The sequence below is a fragment of the Medicago truncatula genome, chromosome 7 (assembly GCF_003473485.1).
Source record: "Medicago truncatula cultivar Jemalong A17 chromosome 7, MtrunA17r5.0-ANR, whole genome shotgun sequence".
In the NCBI taxonomy this organism is placed as follows: Eukaryota; Viridiplantae; Streptophyta; class Magnoliopsida; order Fabales; family Fabaceae; genus Medicago; species Medicago truncatula.
Genome location: NC_053048.1, coordinates 51030232 through 51049517, shown reverse-complemented (window position 1 = coordinate 51049517; position 19286 = coordinate 51030232). Strand labels below are relative to the sequence as shown.

Below are 19286 nucleotides of genomic sequence, written 5' to 3'. Positions count from 1 at the left end.
TAGCAATTTTTAATTAATGTGGGATTCGCACCATGTTAAAATAAAATGCCAAATTCCGAAAGTTGAATTGAAAGGTGAGAAAAAAAAGGAGGATAAAAAAAGAGATTTTTGTTTCCTTGGGCAGATGCTGAATTAAAAGTAAACTGTGCTGCATAATAATAGCATTTGCTTTTTACTACTTTAGCTGGATGGTCCTTGTTTTGTTGATATATATATATAGTGGCCATGCCAGCATATAGGAATGGGAAAAAAAAGAAAACGCTAATGTTGGTACCACCGAATTTACTATTTCTTTCACGTTTTTTGTGTACTACTTACTACATTACTATTACTAAGAGGAGCAATATCAATATACTGGGAAGATGTTTTGTACTCCTATATGCTTTAAGCTTTATGAGTTTCATTTAACAGTTCTTACTGTATCCTATTTAGTGACTTTTTTAATGTACATGTACTACCACATAAGGGTTGAGCAAGATATACTATGGAAGGTGCTATACTCTAATTTACTCCATTATGCAGAGCATATTTCTTTTATTAAATAAAATTTTGATTAAACAGTTATAATAATAAACTAAGAAGAGGCTTATTATGGTATGATTCTCTCCATATTTTAAGCGTTACTTGCTCTATCAAAATAACCTCAAGTATCCTTAGTAGAAAGTTTGAGATTAAATCCGAAGCATGGGGAACACTTGAGAGATTGACATCTCTAACAAGTGTTCTTCAATAACGTTGATAAAGATCGAACTCATAACCACATGTTTAATTGTCCCAATTATCTTCCAATTATGTCACAGACATCGTTAACCCCTTGGCTAAGTTCAAGTATTAAATATTATAACCATGTAATCCATTAATGTTTAGAATAAAAATTATGAAATTGTAGCAAAAAATAAAATGAAACAATAAATTGCAAAATTGCAAGAGTGTGCATAACAAAAAAAATTAAAGCTCGTTGTATTCACATTTTTTTTCTTTGAAAATAACTACTTTTATTCTTCAGTCAAAATAAAGTAAGGTCAAACGTATCCTTAATATAAATTAGGTAATGATTTATTGACATTTGTTTATTGAATACACCCATTTGACATCCCGTTGAAAATTATTTCAATAATAAAATTTATTTATTATTTAAAATTGTTTTTTTCATAATTAATTTTAAAAATTTTAACAATATGGGTGCTGATGGTAGGCGACAGTTCGTCGGATCTTTCTCTCCTCCTCCGTGAGATCACCGGAGGTCCGCTACATTAGGATCCAACGTTTGTCATCAACCACCACCATGAGAGAGAATGCGTGTTCAATGGGTAGGGCTATCAACCGTAAAATAGGTGTCCGTGTATTACTCGTCGTATAAATGTAACAATTGTTAGATTCGTTAATGATATTCGTATAACTATTTTGTGAAAATTTTTAGGTTAATTTTTCTTCTTCTTCTTCTTCTTATTATTATTATTATTATTGGTAATAAAAAATAAAAAGAATAAGAACACAATATAAGTATGAGAAATCATTGTTTAAAAGTTATCACACATTATTGTTTGTTGAATCATTTGTTTACTGGCGCATGTGCGGGTTATTTATTAGATAATTTTTGCAAAGGAAGTCATGTAGAAGCATGTTAGCAAGCAAATGTTGTCACTTTTTTTGCTGATAAACAATATGTTGTCACATTTTACCCAAAAAAAACATGTTGTCATTATTTCCACAGTTGTGATAAAATGGAAATACATAGAATCGTTTGTTATTATCTGGAGAAAAAGAAATCCATAATATTTGCTCAATATCAACGCGGTTTAGAATTTGCATCAATTGGGATCTTACTTTTTGGTTAGGCATTTTCATTACCAGATAACATTAAAAAAATGCACTTTTCATATTTAGACATTATTCCCAATCTTCTAGCAAAAGAATTTTCCACGTGCCTGCAACTCGTTGAAACAACCCTTTAAATGGCTATATATATATATATATTTGGCTCCTTGTTTCAAATTCTGTAACGTCAACTATGTTTCATCAATCTTGAATAAGGGAAATGGCTCAATCCATAATCAAAGGGTCACTTAATCCTTGTTGTGTTTCATGGAACTCCTCCAAATCCGACACACAATACAAGTATCAAATCATGGAATATTTTTTCGAATAACATTTTAAGACTTTGCTTCTCACTACTTTCAATGTATTAGGCAAAACAAAAGCGACATTATCACAAAACTCTGTTTGATTTCATAGTTAGTACTATGTGGATTTAGGGGAAAAAAAATTAGTATTGCTCTTACCTGTTAGAACTTGTATTGGAACATGCTACAAGAATGGTAGAACAATTAAGAAGATGATAATTTCAATGCATGCATTTTTTTTTTTCAAAACTAAAGCTTGTCATTAATACAATAAACTTTAGGTTGGATTCACTCTCACCGGTAAATTACGCTAAATGGTCGGTGCATAATTATCTATATATGAGAGCTACTTTTAACCCCCACTAGTTTCTTGCACCACGTTTTATCAATCTAGACGGAGAAAAATTTCAATTAAATTTCTCGCGTCCGTATGGATAAACGCGGAAGAGTTTTAAATAGAAAATGTTTGATGCACATCTCATGGGTGTATACACTTTGAAAAAAAGAGAGTGATATAATAAATATAATATGTTGATGATATAATAGAAAGAGAGAAATATAATAAAATGGAGTATTGAATGAATATACCAAATTTAGAGGTATGTATGTATGTATGTATCATTGTTGTTTTATATAAGACAAGTCTTGAATTTTTGGGCTCTCTATTAATTAGTACATATGGAGTCCTATTTACAAACATCGTACACCACTTGAGAAGAAATAAAAAAAAAAAAAAAAACTCTTCACAAAGAGTTACAATCTTTGTGGAAAAAATTCAAATGATTATTTTAACTCATGAATAAAGACATATACATGAAAGATCACATCCCAATATTTTAAATTTCAAACTCACGAGGCTTGTATAATTTTATCGTGGATGTGATGTTTATTGTTATAAACTTTGATAGATATAATATTAATTGACTTAGAGACATTTTTGTCTATATTTTATGGAAGAAAATTGTATCTTTATCGTTTGTGGATAAAGTAACTAGTAAATGAAATCTTATATCCTCAATTATGTGAAGTGAGATCAAAAGTTGTCACAGTTAATCCTCTTACAAAGTGCATGTAAAGGAAATTAATATGTGAAACATCGAGGAGAAATGAGATTTAAGTTAACTAAAATTAACAATTGATAGGAGGTCAATCTTTGAAATCGATGATTCCATAGAAAATGTTTAATGTGGTAAGAATAAGTCAATTATATTAATTTTGTTACCACTAAAATTAATTTCTATTGTCTCTTTTCTATGGTGTACGTGAGTAAGTGCTAAATGCTTTATTATTTAGAGACTAAACTACAATCTTTTTTATTATTAATTTTGATATCCTTAGCTTACACTTGATGTCAAAAGGGACCACTTACATAAAATTTTGACAAAATCTCTAGAACATTCATGAATATAAAGCGTTCTCACAGCCTATTAGCACAAAATGGCATCAACGACAAAACTATGGGAGGTGTCGCGTGATTGATAGAATAGAATCAGTGTCATTTTTGTGAGAACGGACAACTCTCATTTAACTTTAATTTTTTTTTTTTTTTTTTCAGTTTCCTCTTGCTCTTTGAGATAAAATCGGTGTCATGTATGTTACTTCAGTTCTATATCAGGAAGAAATTGTTGTATCTTGTGAGATTTGTGCATATATGACACGGATGAATTATCTTTAAAGGCGGTCTAATCGACACTTCAAATTTTGTGCATCTATTTATTCTTTTTGTTGTCTTCTTCGGAGTTGTCGTCTTTGAAAGGTGTTGATAGAGTTGTGTTGGTGGCCATAATTTACTACAGAAATTAATTAAAACTATTAGTATTAGATAGTTAACTTAAAGGGACACCAGACATTATTCTTAATTTATTGGTGATGCAATACCCTTCCCAAAATAGTATATTATGCATGCATTGATGATTGGCCAGTGGAAGAAAAGAAACACAAAACCATAAAAGTTTAATTTATAGGCCGTATAGTATAGTATAACATCATATAACTAAGCTAAACATGACGACTACAAAATTATGTCAATTAACTAACAGAGCAATGACTATATATGAAGTCATCTTATTCATGATCTCTGAAATATTAATGTAACTATATAATATATATTAGTTCATGGCTCTGTCTCAAATCCATATAGCACCAGCATCCTTCAACATAGGAACTAATTGATTCCTCACATGAAGGCTCATGATTTTTTTGGAACCACCTCTGAATTGTTGTCCTATGAAAACAGCAGGTACACTTGGTTTGCACCCCATTTGAAGCAACTCACTCTCAATCTGTGACCCATTTGTGATTTTATCAAGCTCATAAACAATTGGGTTAGCTCCAAAGCTACGTATCAGTGATGTCACTGAGTGGCTCAAGCAACATGTGCTCTTGCTGAATATCACCACTGGCTTTTCACCAACCATGCTTGTGACTGTGTCCATGATTATGATTATGATTTGATTTTATGTGTTGAAACTAAGCTTCTTTGAAGTGTTATTTATAAGCTTATCATGATGTTCAATGTGGTGTGGTGGGGATTGAATTGTTTTCCATGTGTCACAATAAAAGAATAACCGAATTCATGAGGATTCTTGATAAATGTACTTTTGCACTGTGCTGCATTTGTCGTAGATAACAAGTTGGCTACCTGTAAATTAAGTTCAATCTATTAAAATCCTAAAGTATCTTCAAGAATAAGATTTCATGCTTGGCATATTTCTTTTTTTCTTTTCCAAATCCGTTTATATTTTTGCCGGATCATAACAGGATGGTGTAAACGGTATTTTTAGTCCACTTGTGAGTTGTTTCATACACATGATTTAGATAGCATTGTAATCTTTCTTACACATGCATAATGTGTAGGATTTTGGCCTTGTTTGCTTCCATTTCAATTAAATTGGGATAAATTTTCACATCAAATATGTGGGTTGTTTTCTATATGGTTGAACCGACATAAATTTCAACCAATAAATAGGAAGTGTAAAAAATGGGTGTGTGCAATGATTTGGAACATCGGATCATAATTTAGCGGTGCATATTTTAAACTTGTGTTTTGGATTTGATTTACAAGGTTGGAACTCTAGCCTGTTGATTTTGATTTGATGGTCAAAATTGTTGATTGTGTCAAATGTGTGATTCTTTGATCGCCAAAAATCAAGATCCTTTTTAAAAATTGTGCTACTCGCACTTAGATTTTTCATTTTCTTGTAATCTATCTAGTTGGAGCATCTTCTAAGGTTGAGGAGAAAAAAATTAACTATGATACCAATTGATGGGACTAGAAGGTGCATAGGAATGTTCAGAACTCCGATGCCATACTTTTTCATTTAATGTAAAACTTTTAGCTTAGCTCGAATTTGAGAAGAAAATTGGTTGTTATAAAGTGATATAAAAGAGCGTTGAGTAACATAGAAGGGAGACAAGACAATTAATTATTTGTTGGTCTTAGGTGAATAGGTTTTAATTTTTATTTTAAGATTTGCAAATCATTCAATTAAGTGAAGTTGAATGCTGACAGAGTTGTTTAAGAAAGCATTAAATTGTCAAAGCTGAAGATAGGGAACTGCACCCTCATTAACTAAACCATCTACATTAGATATATGGTTGCTCACTAGGCCCCTGAGTTGCTCAACCTATCGGAACCTATCTTTTTAATAGGGTTTTTTCTCACATAATTCATTTTTGCAGCAATATTGCAAGGGGCCTGTAAAGCAATTATCTCTTACATTATTATGCCCATGCAGGAAGAGGTTTCTACCAGACATATAATATAACCTTGAAAGGCTAGTAAATAAAAACATTCTTTTGCACTCTGAAAATCATTGCGCTTGGAGTTATATCCACATTCAAATTACAAAAGTAAACTTAACACCTATGTCATGTCTCTGAGATGTTATCATTTTGGTTTGGTTCCTTTGATTAAAATCAATTTTTTTTTTTGTTGATTGATGAGAGTTATTCCCACAATATAAACTTAACACCTATATTCTTATCCTTACTACTCACTAGTCACTATAACTCAAGTATAAGTTGCATGCGAGTTGCGACACTAGGCAAGTAATGATTTGATACGAAGAATATTATATTATATGGTGAAAGTGGTAAAGATATAGAAACTAAGATAGAAAGGGAATAAGAATGTGTAATAGTTATATATATTGGACACTGATAAAGTAAACGAAGTCGATTTTCAGCATACAGATTAAAGAACTTACATATTACTTCGACAACGATGTCCGATGCAAAGCAAGCTTATATTCCCCTAATGAAATGTCTTCTTCTTAACATATGTTAAATTTGGTAATTATCCTATATACGCCAATCAAAACAAGTCTTATCAGTGAAATCAATCGTTTATATTTATCACCATGGGAAAATTTGCATGTCATTGTCAATTTCTATAAATGGAATATTTGTCCCAGTAGTACAATTTTGTTTTTATTCTACGTGGCAAACTTTGGGGTAGAAGATATTTGGTTTAAGGTTGTTGGTACAATGTAGTAACACCCCAATACTTTAAAACAATATTATTAATAATTTTTGTCCTTCAGATAATGACAAAAGAGCATAATTCGCACCAAGTTATTTTCAAATTATAAGATGGGTCTAACCTATTTAAAAAGTTTAACCTCTCGACCGGCATTATCTATTTTCACACCTACTTGCTACCTGAAAACGTCGTTGGTTGTTTTGTTTAAGGTCTATTACTTAAGCATTTATAACTCCATTGCGAATTGCACTACAGCAGTATGTATTGTTTAATTTAATTGGATAAACTTTATTTCAATCGTACAACTGTACGATCAAGTCGGGTTTTACACATAATAGCCATATTAGCATTCATGTGGTCGATGTATTTTTCTATGATCACAAATATAAATAAATAGTGTTTGGACGCATATAATTATAATACTTCCTTACGTGTGCACAAACACTATTTATTTGATCTTGCGACCATTTTAGAATTCCTTGTGAGATATAACAATACTCTTTAATAGATCCACATGTGCTCTCTCCGACTATTGTTTCAAGAAAATGTTCGACGATATAGCCATTTTCTTTGGTGTTGCAGTAATTAGGTAAGTAAAAGGTTAATCAATACATATTAACCAATCATAACTCATATTACAGATCTCAAATACAAACTAATATCAAGAACACAGATTATATATCATTTCATTCATAATAAACTCACAATTTTAGCTACAGCCAGGAGAATTACATCTAAACTTTTTTTTTTATCATTTAGTTGAGAAGTTGGATATTTTAAATTTTTCTGCAGTTCTCATCAAACATCAAGTGTTCATTCCTTTAAAAGACAACGTTCATTTCATCCTTAGCAGCACAAACAAAAGCACCTCTGATAGAACAAGTCCACCCGGTTATTCAAATCTAGCTTGCCGCTCAATACAAGAAGATTTGCCAAAATCAATCATTGTCAAAAGAGCATTTGATACAAATTTATTCAAATCTAGTTTACTGATCGATATATGAAGCTTTGCCAAAACACTCAAAATCGATCGATGTCAAAAGAGCATTTGATAGATAAGCATCCATAAATTATAAATTGTCAATTACAGTTAAGAAATGTACAACTATATAGGCACATCCAAATCACAACTAAGTTTTCAATTAACCTTCAGCCATACGCCTGGCTGTTGATCAAAACGCTACATGGGATATAATAAGCATCCATGTGATATATTTGTTCCATTTGATCATATTGGGATTGGGACCACAGAATTATAATGCTCACCAAGCCCAAAAGCATGCATATGGTAAGAAAGCATGATACTGGAACCAGACGATCCAATACCATCAGCTGATTTATACTCCTTCCCCATCTCCACATCAGGGAAGGACCCTGAAAATATCATAATATGCTTCTTCAGGCAGTGAGTCAAGGCACCAAGCTCTAGTTGTCCTCCCCATATTGCCGTGGACTCTACTTCTTTGCAATAATTTTCAAACTTTTGAGCAATCGATTCATCAGAATCACCTTCAATCAAATTCTCTGATAAACAAAATGGGAGGAAATCTGATGTATGCTTCCTCATGTAAGCAGCTGCCATTTCTCGAAGTTGTTGGAATGTATATGGAGATTTTCCCCCAAAGAGGTGGGCCAACTGATTCTCAACAGCTCTGTAAAGGCAGTGCCCATCAGGCTTTATTTCACATACAGTCAAACCAAGAGGCTTCAACTTCCTTTCGAGTTTCTCATTTTCAACTGTGCGATCACTTATATTGTCATTCTGCTCTGCTTGGATTCTCTGTTCTCTCTCTGCTTCTTGTTGAGCTCTTTTGTCACGCCTCTGTTTGGCCTTGCTGACCTTTGTATTCTCAGGTTGACTACTAACAGATACTCCAGCTATGGCCTTCACCAAATTGTCCATATTGCTCTTTTCATTTCCGATACCACTGCTATAGCCTAATGCAGACAGTTCTTTGGCTTGCTTCTCCTTGAGCTTAGCAGAAAGTTGAGAAACCTCTTCCTCCACTTGCCTTTTCTTAGCTTTTTGCTCAGCCTTGCTACCTCTAGCTGCTTGCTTTTTCATTTCAACTTCTTTTTTCTGCAGTTGTGATATCTCTTTCCTGAAAATACATGTCCATGTGGACAAATATGCATTGCATAAGAACCATAAGAACTTAAGAACTTCAGTAGCCCACATGCTTGTCAAATTCAGAAGTCTATGTAAGATCATGGAATATCTGTAAAGTCGCAAGAGTTAACTTAATACAAAACAAAGCAAAAATGGTTATAAATATTGCTAATACACTAACAAAAATATTCTTACATAAAACGTAACATCAAAGCTTGTATGTGTATAAAAAGAAAATTAAATATAAAACTCCATCTTCTTGCGAACCAAACAAATAAAAGGTTATATCCCCTCCTTTGAACCAAACACTAAATCAGATAATTTTTTTGGAAGCAACCTATAAGTTAAACCAAGATGGATTCAGCATAGCAAACCTGGATTAAAACCAATATTTTGATTGTTTCTAGGGTATTGTTCATGCTTTCCAGTTCATGACTTCATTCGTGCTGGGAATTGTGGGGTTGAGACTCAGGACAAAAAATGTTAGACGCAGCTGGGAAGTTGAATGCGACAACTATAAGATGTGGACAGAGAACCTTATCATTCTGCTGTTGCATTTTATTTTTTTTAGAAAGCATTGAATTCAGTCATTTAGTCTGGGATAATAACCCATTGTTGCAAACCGCTTCAATCATCCTTATATTGGTGATTCCATGTGGGTCTATATAATTCTAGTTGAGCCTACCAGAGTTTCACACAAAATGATGTTATAAGCGAGTCGACACGATTATGATACCTAGAGACTTAAACTCCTAGCCAATTCCAGGAGTAATGTGGAAAGAGTCCAAAAAACAAATGTGGAAGGTGCTAAGGCAAAAGGAGGTACGGGGTACCCATCAAGCCAAATGAATCAATGAAAGCTTTTTCTATTTTTTTTTAGATAAAATATAGATGAATAATGAAATTGAAATTATATTTATAACTATTCGAAAATTTAGAGGAAAGCTCTTGATCAACTCGTTTTCCTAGATTTCTTATTCATTGATGTAAAGGAGAAAAAGAACGGTATCAATTAATGCATTACTTATCAAGGGCAGTAAGCTCAGTGTGTTAAAAAAGAAACAGCATTAAAAAAATAATACAGACCCAATAAAAAGGGCAACCTAGTGCTACAATATAAAGCTTCCACCATGGCAATATCCATATCCAACAAAGGGTCAGACCTGTTGGGTCTATTGTAGATAGCCTTGTGTAAGAATTAGCAAGAGGCTGATTCCGAGATTCTAACATGTGACCTCTTTGTCACAAGGTTATAGGCAAGAAATAAGTGAGAAATAGAGGATTAAACCTCTGGATCTATTTGTTTACTACCCATAAAATCACTTTTTTTAAAAAAATAAAAATTAACTTGTTCATGTGTTACCTCCTTGTTATTAAAAAACAATAGATTTTGGGAAAAGCTAGCCACTCCTAATGGCTTTTCAATTTAGAATAAAAAATGATTTGTTTCCAAAATTTAAAAAACCTAAACAAACATTTAAAAATGACAAATGATTTTTTTTTTTCTTCAAAAATCTCAAAAAAACACACTCATTGCGGGACTAAAGGAATTTCAGGTCTCTTAAAAAACTGAAGGATTCTTTCATTTCAATGCAAAAAAAACAGTATTCTTTTTCTTCTCTCTTCTTATCCACTTCTGTCCTATCACATTGCTACAACTCAACCATTTAAAAGAACTTTATGAGCACTGCCTCAAAAGAATTGAGCAAAATAACCAAGTGAATGACAAAATTCATGAAACACATTTTATCTTATATATTGTGACGGAGACCTTTGAAATTTGAATTGGTATTCTAGGCTTGAGGGCCTTGATATAAATACACAGAAGAAGGTTTTGAAGATGAGGGTTGCATCCCCTAGAAACACCTAGATGGCAACATATTTCGATACATATAAGTACACAACCACTCTCACATCTGATAGAATAGAACTAATGGCAACCATATATAATGAATATAGGAAGAAACGGGCCCCTACGTATTTGATCAACCGAATGAATCCCTAACAAAAACAACAAGTATTCTGTGGCAACTAAATGCTTTCAAATTTCAATACATGGCAAGTATTCTTTCACTAATCTAATAAAACCACACCCTAACATTCTATATTATAGCTGCGTGATAATGTTCTATTTTCCAACTACGACTCTACCTTAACTTATTTTTATCTTGGTTGTGCATGATTTATGTGTTCTTGGAAGATAAATACATTTCATAAACACAGTGAAACCTCGGCGCTGATAGTTTCAAGGAGTGAGTTACCTGTGGCGTGCAAGAATTTCATCGCGAGTTTCTTCTTCCTTGTTTTCAGATGTTTTGTCTGAAATCACTTCTTCTTGTACCTCCTCAACTTCTTGGGTATCCTCCATTGGAACAACCCTAAAAATAAACAAATAAAATAAAGAAATAAAACATCAAATTTTATCATACGATTATTATTGTAAAGTAGTTGATATTCTCTCTGTCCCATTATGTATTATGTTTTAACAAAACCTATTTATCTCAATTTTACTGTCATTTTACATATCCAACGAAACATCAAATAAATTTTACACGTATACCCTTATTCATTTTTATTGTGCTTTTTGATCAATAAATGATAAAATACTAATTATAAAATCTACACTGTTAGCAGCTTTTCTTAAGGAGTGTCCTACAACCTTAATATGGGACAGAAGACAGTAAACAATAGTTTTCCTTCATTTACTCTTTGATTGTAAAACTAGCATATACTACATGAACTCTTAGAGTATACGATAAATATTCACTTATTATGTGCTTACTTTAGCTGCTTACCCTCATTGTTCACTTATTTTCATAATCTCCCCAAGATAGCCTACGAAAACAACTTATAGCCTATGAAGCACCGAAACTCCGCATATTAGGTGTCTCCTGGTATTGGACACACGATGGTTTCCAACACCGACAGATATGGTTACATTGAATTATGTAATTTTTTCAAATTATTATCCGTGTCTGTATGTCGGGTGATTCGTTGTCCGTGCTACATAGCTTATACGAAAATAAGCTAACTTTATATTTTGTTATATGAATTGCTTGCTCGTACACACATATGCTCTAAGGAGCAAATTAAGCTGTTTACCCAAGAAGGAACTTAATTTGTGGATGACAACCTTCCTGCTTGGTGCAGCAGAAAGATTGATTAACCGATTTCAACTCAAAATTAATGAAATTAAATAATCCAAATAAACCCTAATTAACTACTAATAACAGTGATGCATGAGTGAATCCGCAAACAGTTACTAAAAATTGAATGTTGCGAATGATTAAGAGAGAGAGACCTGAAAAAGTTTGTGACCGACGAGCAAGTCCGCCAGCGTTACCCGGCTAGTGAGTGCTGCAACTCCAGTTTGACGGAGCTGCTGTCTTTTGTTGTTTTAGGGTTTGCAAAATGATGATGATGGGCTCATTGGGCTTGTCTTTTTTTCTTTTTGTTAAAAGAAAATTGCTGTTTAGGCTTCCATTTTTTTCTCCTAGCCACTCCGAAAAAATCAAAATACCTCCGTCGTTGTCGTCAGTTAACTGTATTTAAAAGACTTTTTAATTTGAGTGTACTAATTTAAAAAGAGATTGAACCTCTCTCAAAAGTGTAGAATCACACTTAACTGTTGTTAGAGAGTCGAATGATACTTTGTGAGAAATTTGGGAAGTCTAAAGTGAAATGTCGTTTATTAAAAACAACTTATCTTTTGTCAATGAAATTTTTATTAATTTATAATAATTGTAAATATAAAAGTGGAAGAATGAATCCTCTAAAATATTTTATTTGTGTAATATGTTGGTTGTTGACAACTGCTCATTTTTATTGTGCTACTAGCACTTTAAATAAAGCTCCATCCTCCATAAAACATTTGGAGTCTAAGAGAAAGATGGAGACATAGATGATGAATACTACAAAGAAGATGAAGAAATGAGAAAAACTCTAATGTTGGTCCCAATTAGAATCATTAAATTGTATAATGATAATGATGAGTTACATATGCCTTATCACAAACCCTTATTATCATTTTTACAAAAGTTAACATTTTTTGACGAAAACTATCATCAAAGATCAACCAGATTGATGACTACCAAAAATACAATTAAAAGATTAAAAGATAACAAATATTAATTATGAGATCAAAATGAAACTTATAAATATATTAAGGGATCAAATCTGTAATTTAGTTTTTCTTTTTATGATCATCTTCCTAATTATACACACTTTAAAATGGATAGCTTGGGGATCATAATACCTGATATGCAAATTAAAAAGATCTAGAGATTTTGTTCAAAAAAGTCTAACATTATGATGTTTCCAAATTTGATGCACGTTAACCAGAAAGTCTTTCTATCGGCACCTAGACTTTAATAGGAGTCCACAAATTGAGTAGCATGATTATGAAGATCATCTGGCAAACACACGGAAAATTCCTAGCCAATTTAAAATAGCACTCCAAATGCTCTAATAAAATACTCTCATAAATTATTTGCAGCTCCATGGCCACCCGAGCACACAGTTGAGAGTTGTTATTCAAGACTACGTGTCTCAACAACTTATTCTCCTTTGCACAAATTTATGAAACAATAAAATACAAGAGTTGAAATCTTAACCTATTTGAATCCACGATCTCTGTTTCACTTTAACTCTCATGTACATTTCCAAATTGCCACCTTATTATACCTCAACTTAAGTACAACTATAATAAACTCCCTTACATTGCCGGTGTCATTATTACATATTCCAAGGACTTGATTGTCTTACCAAAAATGATTTATTATTAGCTCTTGAATTTCCAACATGGAAGATTAGTCATGATTATAGGGTGCAGAAAGTAACTACTTCGGTTCTTAAATACACGTCCCATTTTTTTGTAATGTATACATTTGACATAATTTATTTTAACCATATTTTTAACTAATATATAAATATAATTGGTAGCATGTAAGATATTGTTAGACTTATCTCAATGAATAATTTCAAAATATTAAATTACTATAATTTTTATTATAGATAATTAGATATATTAATGGTCAAAATTGTGTATAGACATGTGTGAAGTAGTTGATTGTGACCTAATATTTAGGAAAGGAAGAAATGGTTATAATGTCAAATACATAACAAAATCACATTTTCTCTTTTAAAATAGAAATTTATTTATAAGGTGCTTGATGACAGTCGTCATTATGTTATTTTTATGGTCTTTTAATGATATTTTTATGGCACTTAGAGAGTCAATTGCTTGTATACATGGTTAAATCATCTCAAGATTCATAAAAGAGAAGTTTGCACAAATTGAAGAAGAATGCAAGAATTTACTGGAGAAATCGTGCCACGATGGACCTGAATCGTGGCACGTTTGAAGCGTGGAATTTACCTGAAGATACTGGAAAAATCGTGGCACGATGGACGTATAACGTGCCACGATGGTTGAGTAAATTTGCTGCCACGTAGGATTAATGAGCAAATCGTGCCACGATGGTCTCGAAACGTGGCACGATTTTGGGCTTTTCTGAAACCCTAATTCTTTGTCTATAAAAGCAAAATGCGATCAGAAGGAGAGGCGGGCGATTTTGGAGACAAAAACAGAGCATAGAAGACACCAGGAAGCTAAAGAACACGCATTGGATCTCACCAAACTCATAGTTGGTTCTGGTTTATGTATGTTCACTATTTTCTATGTATTTGATTGTTTAGTTATGAGTAGCTGAACTCTTAGATTGATTAAGCCATGAGATGAATCTTTGTGATCTGTGAACCATGTAATTTGTTAAGAACTCTCTTTGACATCAATGAAAACCTAATCTTTATTCAGAATTATTTGTGCTTAATGCTTTTCTTATGATTGTTTGTATGACTACTAACCCTAGCTTCTTTCAATCACATAAATTGATGCTAGGAATTGAATGACTACTAACCCTAGCTTTTAATCCTGAAATAGTAATTCTGTTTAATTCAACATAGGAACCTAGAGATAGGAAATTGAGGATTATGACTTATGAATTAACGTTCTCACCATGCTTCCGCGATTATTCAATCGGTTTAAGAGATTAAAAGGTTATAATTTAGGAAAGGGTTTTGTGTCAAGAGATTGATCAAAACCACTTAGTTAATCCGTCGTCAAGCTAGGTTAATTTCTTTGAGAGAGAAGAGAGGCAAATTACTCACAGTGAGCAATAGAGAATTCGAAAGGCTTGATCATCTGTTTTAATCCAATTATCAAACCATTTTATTTCCTGTTATTTATTATTTTATGCAAACCAAAACTACTGCCTCAGGCACTAAAATAATTTACACATCCTAAATATTAATCTTATTGCTAAATTGAAATTAACACAGTCCTCGTGGGAACGATATTTTTACTACTTCGATAGTTATTGGTACACTTGCCAATTATTTATCAGTGCTCCAAGCCCTTAATTTGGTATTATTGTCTAGGTTATGTACTCCAACATCTATAAATGATGAACATAACTTTCCCTTATCTAACCTTTGATATGTGTAACGGTAACGCAATGTGGTAATTTCTAGGAGTTGATGTGGTCTCACTACGACACAATTTCTAGGAGTTGATGTGGTCTCACTACGACACCCACTTTCTCCTACAATTCATGGCCTTCAATAGAGATAGACTACTTTCAAACAAACCCACATTCCAACTTTGACAAATTGAAGCCAAAATTCAAAGTTTGAATGTAAACTGTATGATCTTGATCCAATATGCAACTGTGTGATTTTTTTTATTTATATTTTTGTTGAAAAGTGACTCAAAAATGTGTATCTTGTCAGTCAAAATCGATGGCAGATTTGTACCACACGGTGGTCGATTTTGATTGATTTTGGAGAATTTTGTCTCGTGAAAAATTGGTGGCCGATTTTGCAAACTCGGTGGCCTATTTCGCGCAGGAGGAGAAAAATAAAACAGCTTGTTGGTCTGTTTTGTTCCAATTTTTTAGGGATGCTTTCCACTATAAATATAAACCTTGTATCAGATGATTATGTGTGTAGAAAACAGGGTTTAGAAGCCAACATACAAACTAGGGTTTATAGAGAATTTCTCTTGGCAACAAACACTAGGGTTGGGATTGTTTTGATTCACCTTGAACAAAGCACTATTAGGATTGAGTCTCTTAGTCATGAGAAGAGGCTGGGAATTTGGCAGAATTAGGTTTGAAGACCGATTCTTGTAACTCAATATCTCTTTGTAAAGAAACTCACATCATTATAATGGAACGGCGAGCTGCTCTCTCCCCCAGACTAGGTCATCATTAGACCGAATTGGGTAAACAAATTCTTGTGTTCTCCTTCTTCCTTTTATCTCTTGTTGTTTACTTTTGTTTTAATTATTTGCTATCCACTTGATTTGATTACTTGGTATTAATTTGCTCCACGCATCAAGTTTATTATTGGTGTGGTTTTCACAACGAATTCACAACAATTGGCGCCACCGTGGGGCAAATGTCAAATCAATAACCAGGTATCATGGGGTCGAAGTGGGATATTGAAAAGTTTACCAGTAGTAACGACTTCTGGTTGTGGAAGGTAAAGATGAGGGCAATTCTAATTCAACAAAAGTGTGTTGAAGCATTGAAGGGAGAAGCACAGATGCCTCCGCATCTGACACATGCTGAGAAGACGGAGATGAATGATAAAGCGGTCAGTTCTATCATTCTATGTCTTTGGGATAAGGTGTTGAGAGAGGTAGCAAGGGAAACTATTGTTGTGTCTATGTGGAATAAACTTGATTCATTGTACATGACCAAGTCCTTGGCACATAGACAATGTCTGAAACAACAACTCTACTTTTACCGAATAGTGGAGTCAAAACCTATAATGGAGCAACTGACGGAGTTCAATAAGATTATTGATGATTTGGCGAACATAGATGTTAATCTGGAAGACGAGGATAAAGCCTTACACCTACTGTGTGCTTTACCTAAGTTCTTTGAGAATTTCAAGGATATTATGCTTTATGGCAAAGAGGGCACTATCACTTTGGAGGAAGTTCAAGCAGCTTTGAGAACCAAAGAGTTAACTAAGTTCAAAGAGTTGAAGGTTGATGATAGTGGAGAAGGCTTGAATGTCTCAAGGGGGAGAAGTCAAAACAGAGGAAATGGGAAAGGCAAGAATTTCAGGTCAAAGTCTAGGTCGAAGGGTGGTGGTAATAAAACACAGTACAAATATTTTATTTGTCACAATCCAGGCCACTTCAAGAAGGATTGTCCGGAGAGAAAGGGCAATGGAAGTGGTAATCCATCCGTTCAGCTTGCAAGTGAAGAGGAAGGTTATGAGAGTGTTGGAGCACTAACTGTGACAAGTTGGGAACCTGAAAAGGGCTGGGTCTTGGACTATGGGTGCTCTTATCACATATGTCTGAGAAAGGAGTACTTTGAAACATTAGAGCTGAAAGAAGGTGGAGTTGTTCGCCTCGGTAATAATAAGGCTTGTAAAATTCAAGGTATGGGTACTATATGTAACGCCCTCTTTGAATTATTTAATTATTTAATTATTTAATTGAGTCTAGAATTTATTATGATGAGTTTATATTATATTTATATGATATGTGTGTGATTTAAGAGATTTATATGATTGAGGTGATTTTACGAGGAGTTTTGACTTATTTTATTGTTTAATAAAATAAGATTTGAAAATAAAATAATTATTGAGTTTAGGTGTTGTTTTGAGATTTTAGAGAGTTTTGGGGGAGAAAGAGAAATAAGATAAGATAGATGGAAGAGATATAAATAGGAGAGACCTAGTTAGAAAAACATAACGTACGTACGATCAGTTTTTGGAGAAAAGGGAGAAAAAACCAAGAGAAGAGCAAGAGACCTAGAGTGCTGCGATTTTGAGTATTAAGGTAAGGGTGAGACTAACTTTGCAATTCTATTAAGTCTGTGATTCAATGATTAGATTTAACATGATGTAGGATGAGTTTTAGAGGAATTGAAAATTAGGTAAAAATTGTAGAATTATTGATTAAACGGTGGAAACTTGTTAGATTGATGTAGAAACTGTTCCTAGACCTTAGATAATATGTAGGATGAATTCTGGAATCAATGTTAGGCTTAAAACCATGAGAAATAGTGAATTTTCGTGAAAACTGCACTTCTGCCCGTGCCAACATTCATCGCTCGCCCTCGCGAACGATGATCCTCGCCTCGCAAGTGATGAAGTTCATCGCTCGCCTCGCGAGCAATTTTCCCTCGCCTCGCGAGTTGCACCTCGCAAATTGTCATAGCGAACAGATGAACTCGCCATAGCGAGCATGACCAGAGAGCTATCCAGATTTCGTAATTTTGACTTTTGAGTTGATACTTAGATGTTTTTGAGTGCCTGAACATGTCTAATAATGATTAGGAAAGATTGGAGAATGAGATTGAACCTGGAAAGATTTTAGAATGAATTTTTGTTAGTTGCACCTGAACTCGCCATGGTGAGTAGAGGCTCTCGCCTCGCGAGCTAACCGGTTACAGAATGCCTTGTTTAGGTTAAATGCGATCATTGTCGCACGAATTGATGTGAGTTGATCAGAGGTTAAAAACTAAGTTGTTATCTTGCTGTTGTTGTTTCAGTAAGCCTGAATTAATATGATCTAATGTTGTTTTTAATGGTATATAACTGTATATACATTATATGAATTATGTTGATATTTGAGATGTTGATTTGCATTCGATATTGTTATATCATGATGATTTGCATACTGCCTATGTTGTTGTTTGTTATTTAACTAAGCTGCATGAGTCGGTCTAAGTTGATGATGATGATGTTCCAAATTATTGGACTTATAAGAGGTTGTTGTTTATAAGAAGTTAAGTTGTTGTGTCCATGCATTAGCATTCATTGTTGGGGGCTTGATGCCCTGGAGCCTTTGCTCACCACGTTGGGGGCTTGATGCCCTGGAGCTTTAGCTCAATTATGTTGGGGGCTTGATGCCCTGGAAGTATATTAATACTTGTTACGTTGAGGGCTTGATGCCCTAGATTGGTACCACATGCATATAAGAGGTCTAAGTTGCATAGTTGCATTTGTCGAGTCAAAGGTGATAAGTTGTGAAGTTGTGATTATTTATATGAACTATGAATGAAGTGATAAATGATACATTATTATCTATGATGAATATTATGATGATTTCTTGTTGTTAAATTTAATTGTTGAATTATATGCTTAATATTATTGTTTTGTAAAATCTCACCCCTCCTGCTTGGAAATGTTGCTCTTCGTATGAGTAACTTGCAGGTGATCGAGAATAGTTGCAGTTTCTTTGATGTCGTGAGTGGTTATCCCTCACTGAGTCTTTAGGTGCTCTGATACGTAACGGGATGAGATCTTTTGTGGCTATTTTCCATTTCTTACGTATTTGATTATGATTTCATGACTATGTTGTTTAAACTGAATTTATGAGATATTGATAAGGCCTGCGTGCCAAGACTTATTTATGTTGAAGAATTTAATCCGCTGCGAATATGTTGATGATTTATGTTGAAGGATAATTAGTTAATTATCTCATTTATGACTTTTAGAAGTGTAGCATTCCGTTTATGTGTTGAATACTCTGATAATATGTTTG

General features: G+C 33.4%; 2 protein-coding genes across 5 annotated transcripts in view; both read right to left on the bottom strand.

Moving 5' to 3' along the window:
* Positions 1 to 4051: 4051 nt before the first annotated feature.
* Positions 4052 to 4600, bottom strand: LOC11427192 (monothiol glutaredoxin-S6). The gene has a single exon (XM_003625826.4). It carries the CDS (start codon positions 4556 to 4558, stop codon positions 4250 to 4252), a length of 309 nt encoding a protein of 102 aa, XP_003625874.1. The 5' UTR covers positions 4559 to 4600; the 3' UTR covers positions 4052 to 4249.
* A 2934-nt stretch (positions 4601 to 7534) lies between these two features.
* LOC11430011 (OVARIAN TUMOR DOMAIN-containing deubiquitinating enzyme 5) overlaps positions 7535 to 19286 on the bottom strand; it is an 84146-nt gene continuing 72394 nt past the window's right edge. Inside the window, exons 1-3 of one of the 4 annotated variants that reach the window (XM_039827608.1) lie at positions 12018 to 12147; positions 10978 to 11094; positions 7535 to 8825 (exon numbers count right to left, since the gene is read on the bottom strand). In XM_039827608.1, the coding sequence (XP_039683542.1) occupies positions 7835 to 8825; positions 10978 to 11084 (1098 nt within the window). In that variant the 5' untranslated portion in view covers positions 11085 to 11094; positions 12018 to 12147 and the 3' untranslated portion in view covers positions 7535 to 7834. Of the gene's footprint in view, positions 8826 to 10977; positions 11095 to 12017; positions 12148 to 19286 lie in introns of those variants that run through there. The other 3 variants (XM_039827609.1, XM_003625825.4, XM_024770309.2) reach the window with 3 other exon arrangements.

Excerpts from the sequence above, each read along its gene's own strand:
- LOC11427192 (XM_003625826.4), bottom strand. The coding sequence starts at position 4,558 with ATGGACACAGTCACAAGCATGGTTGGTGAAAAGCCAGTGGTGATATTC.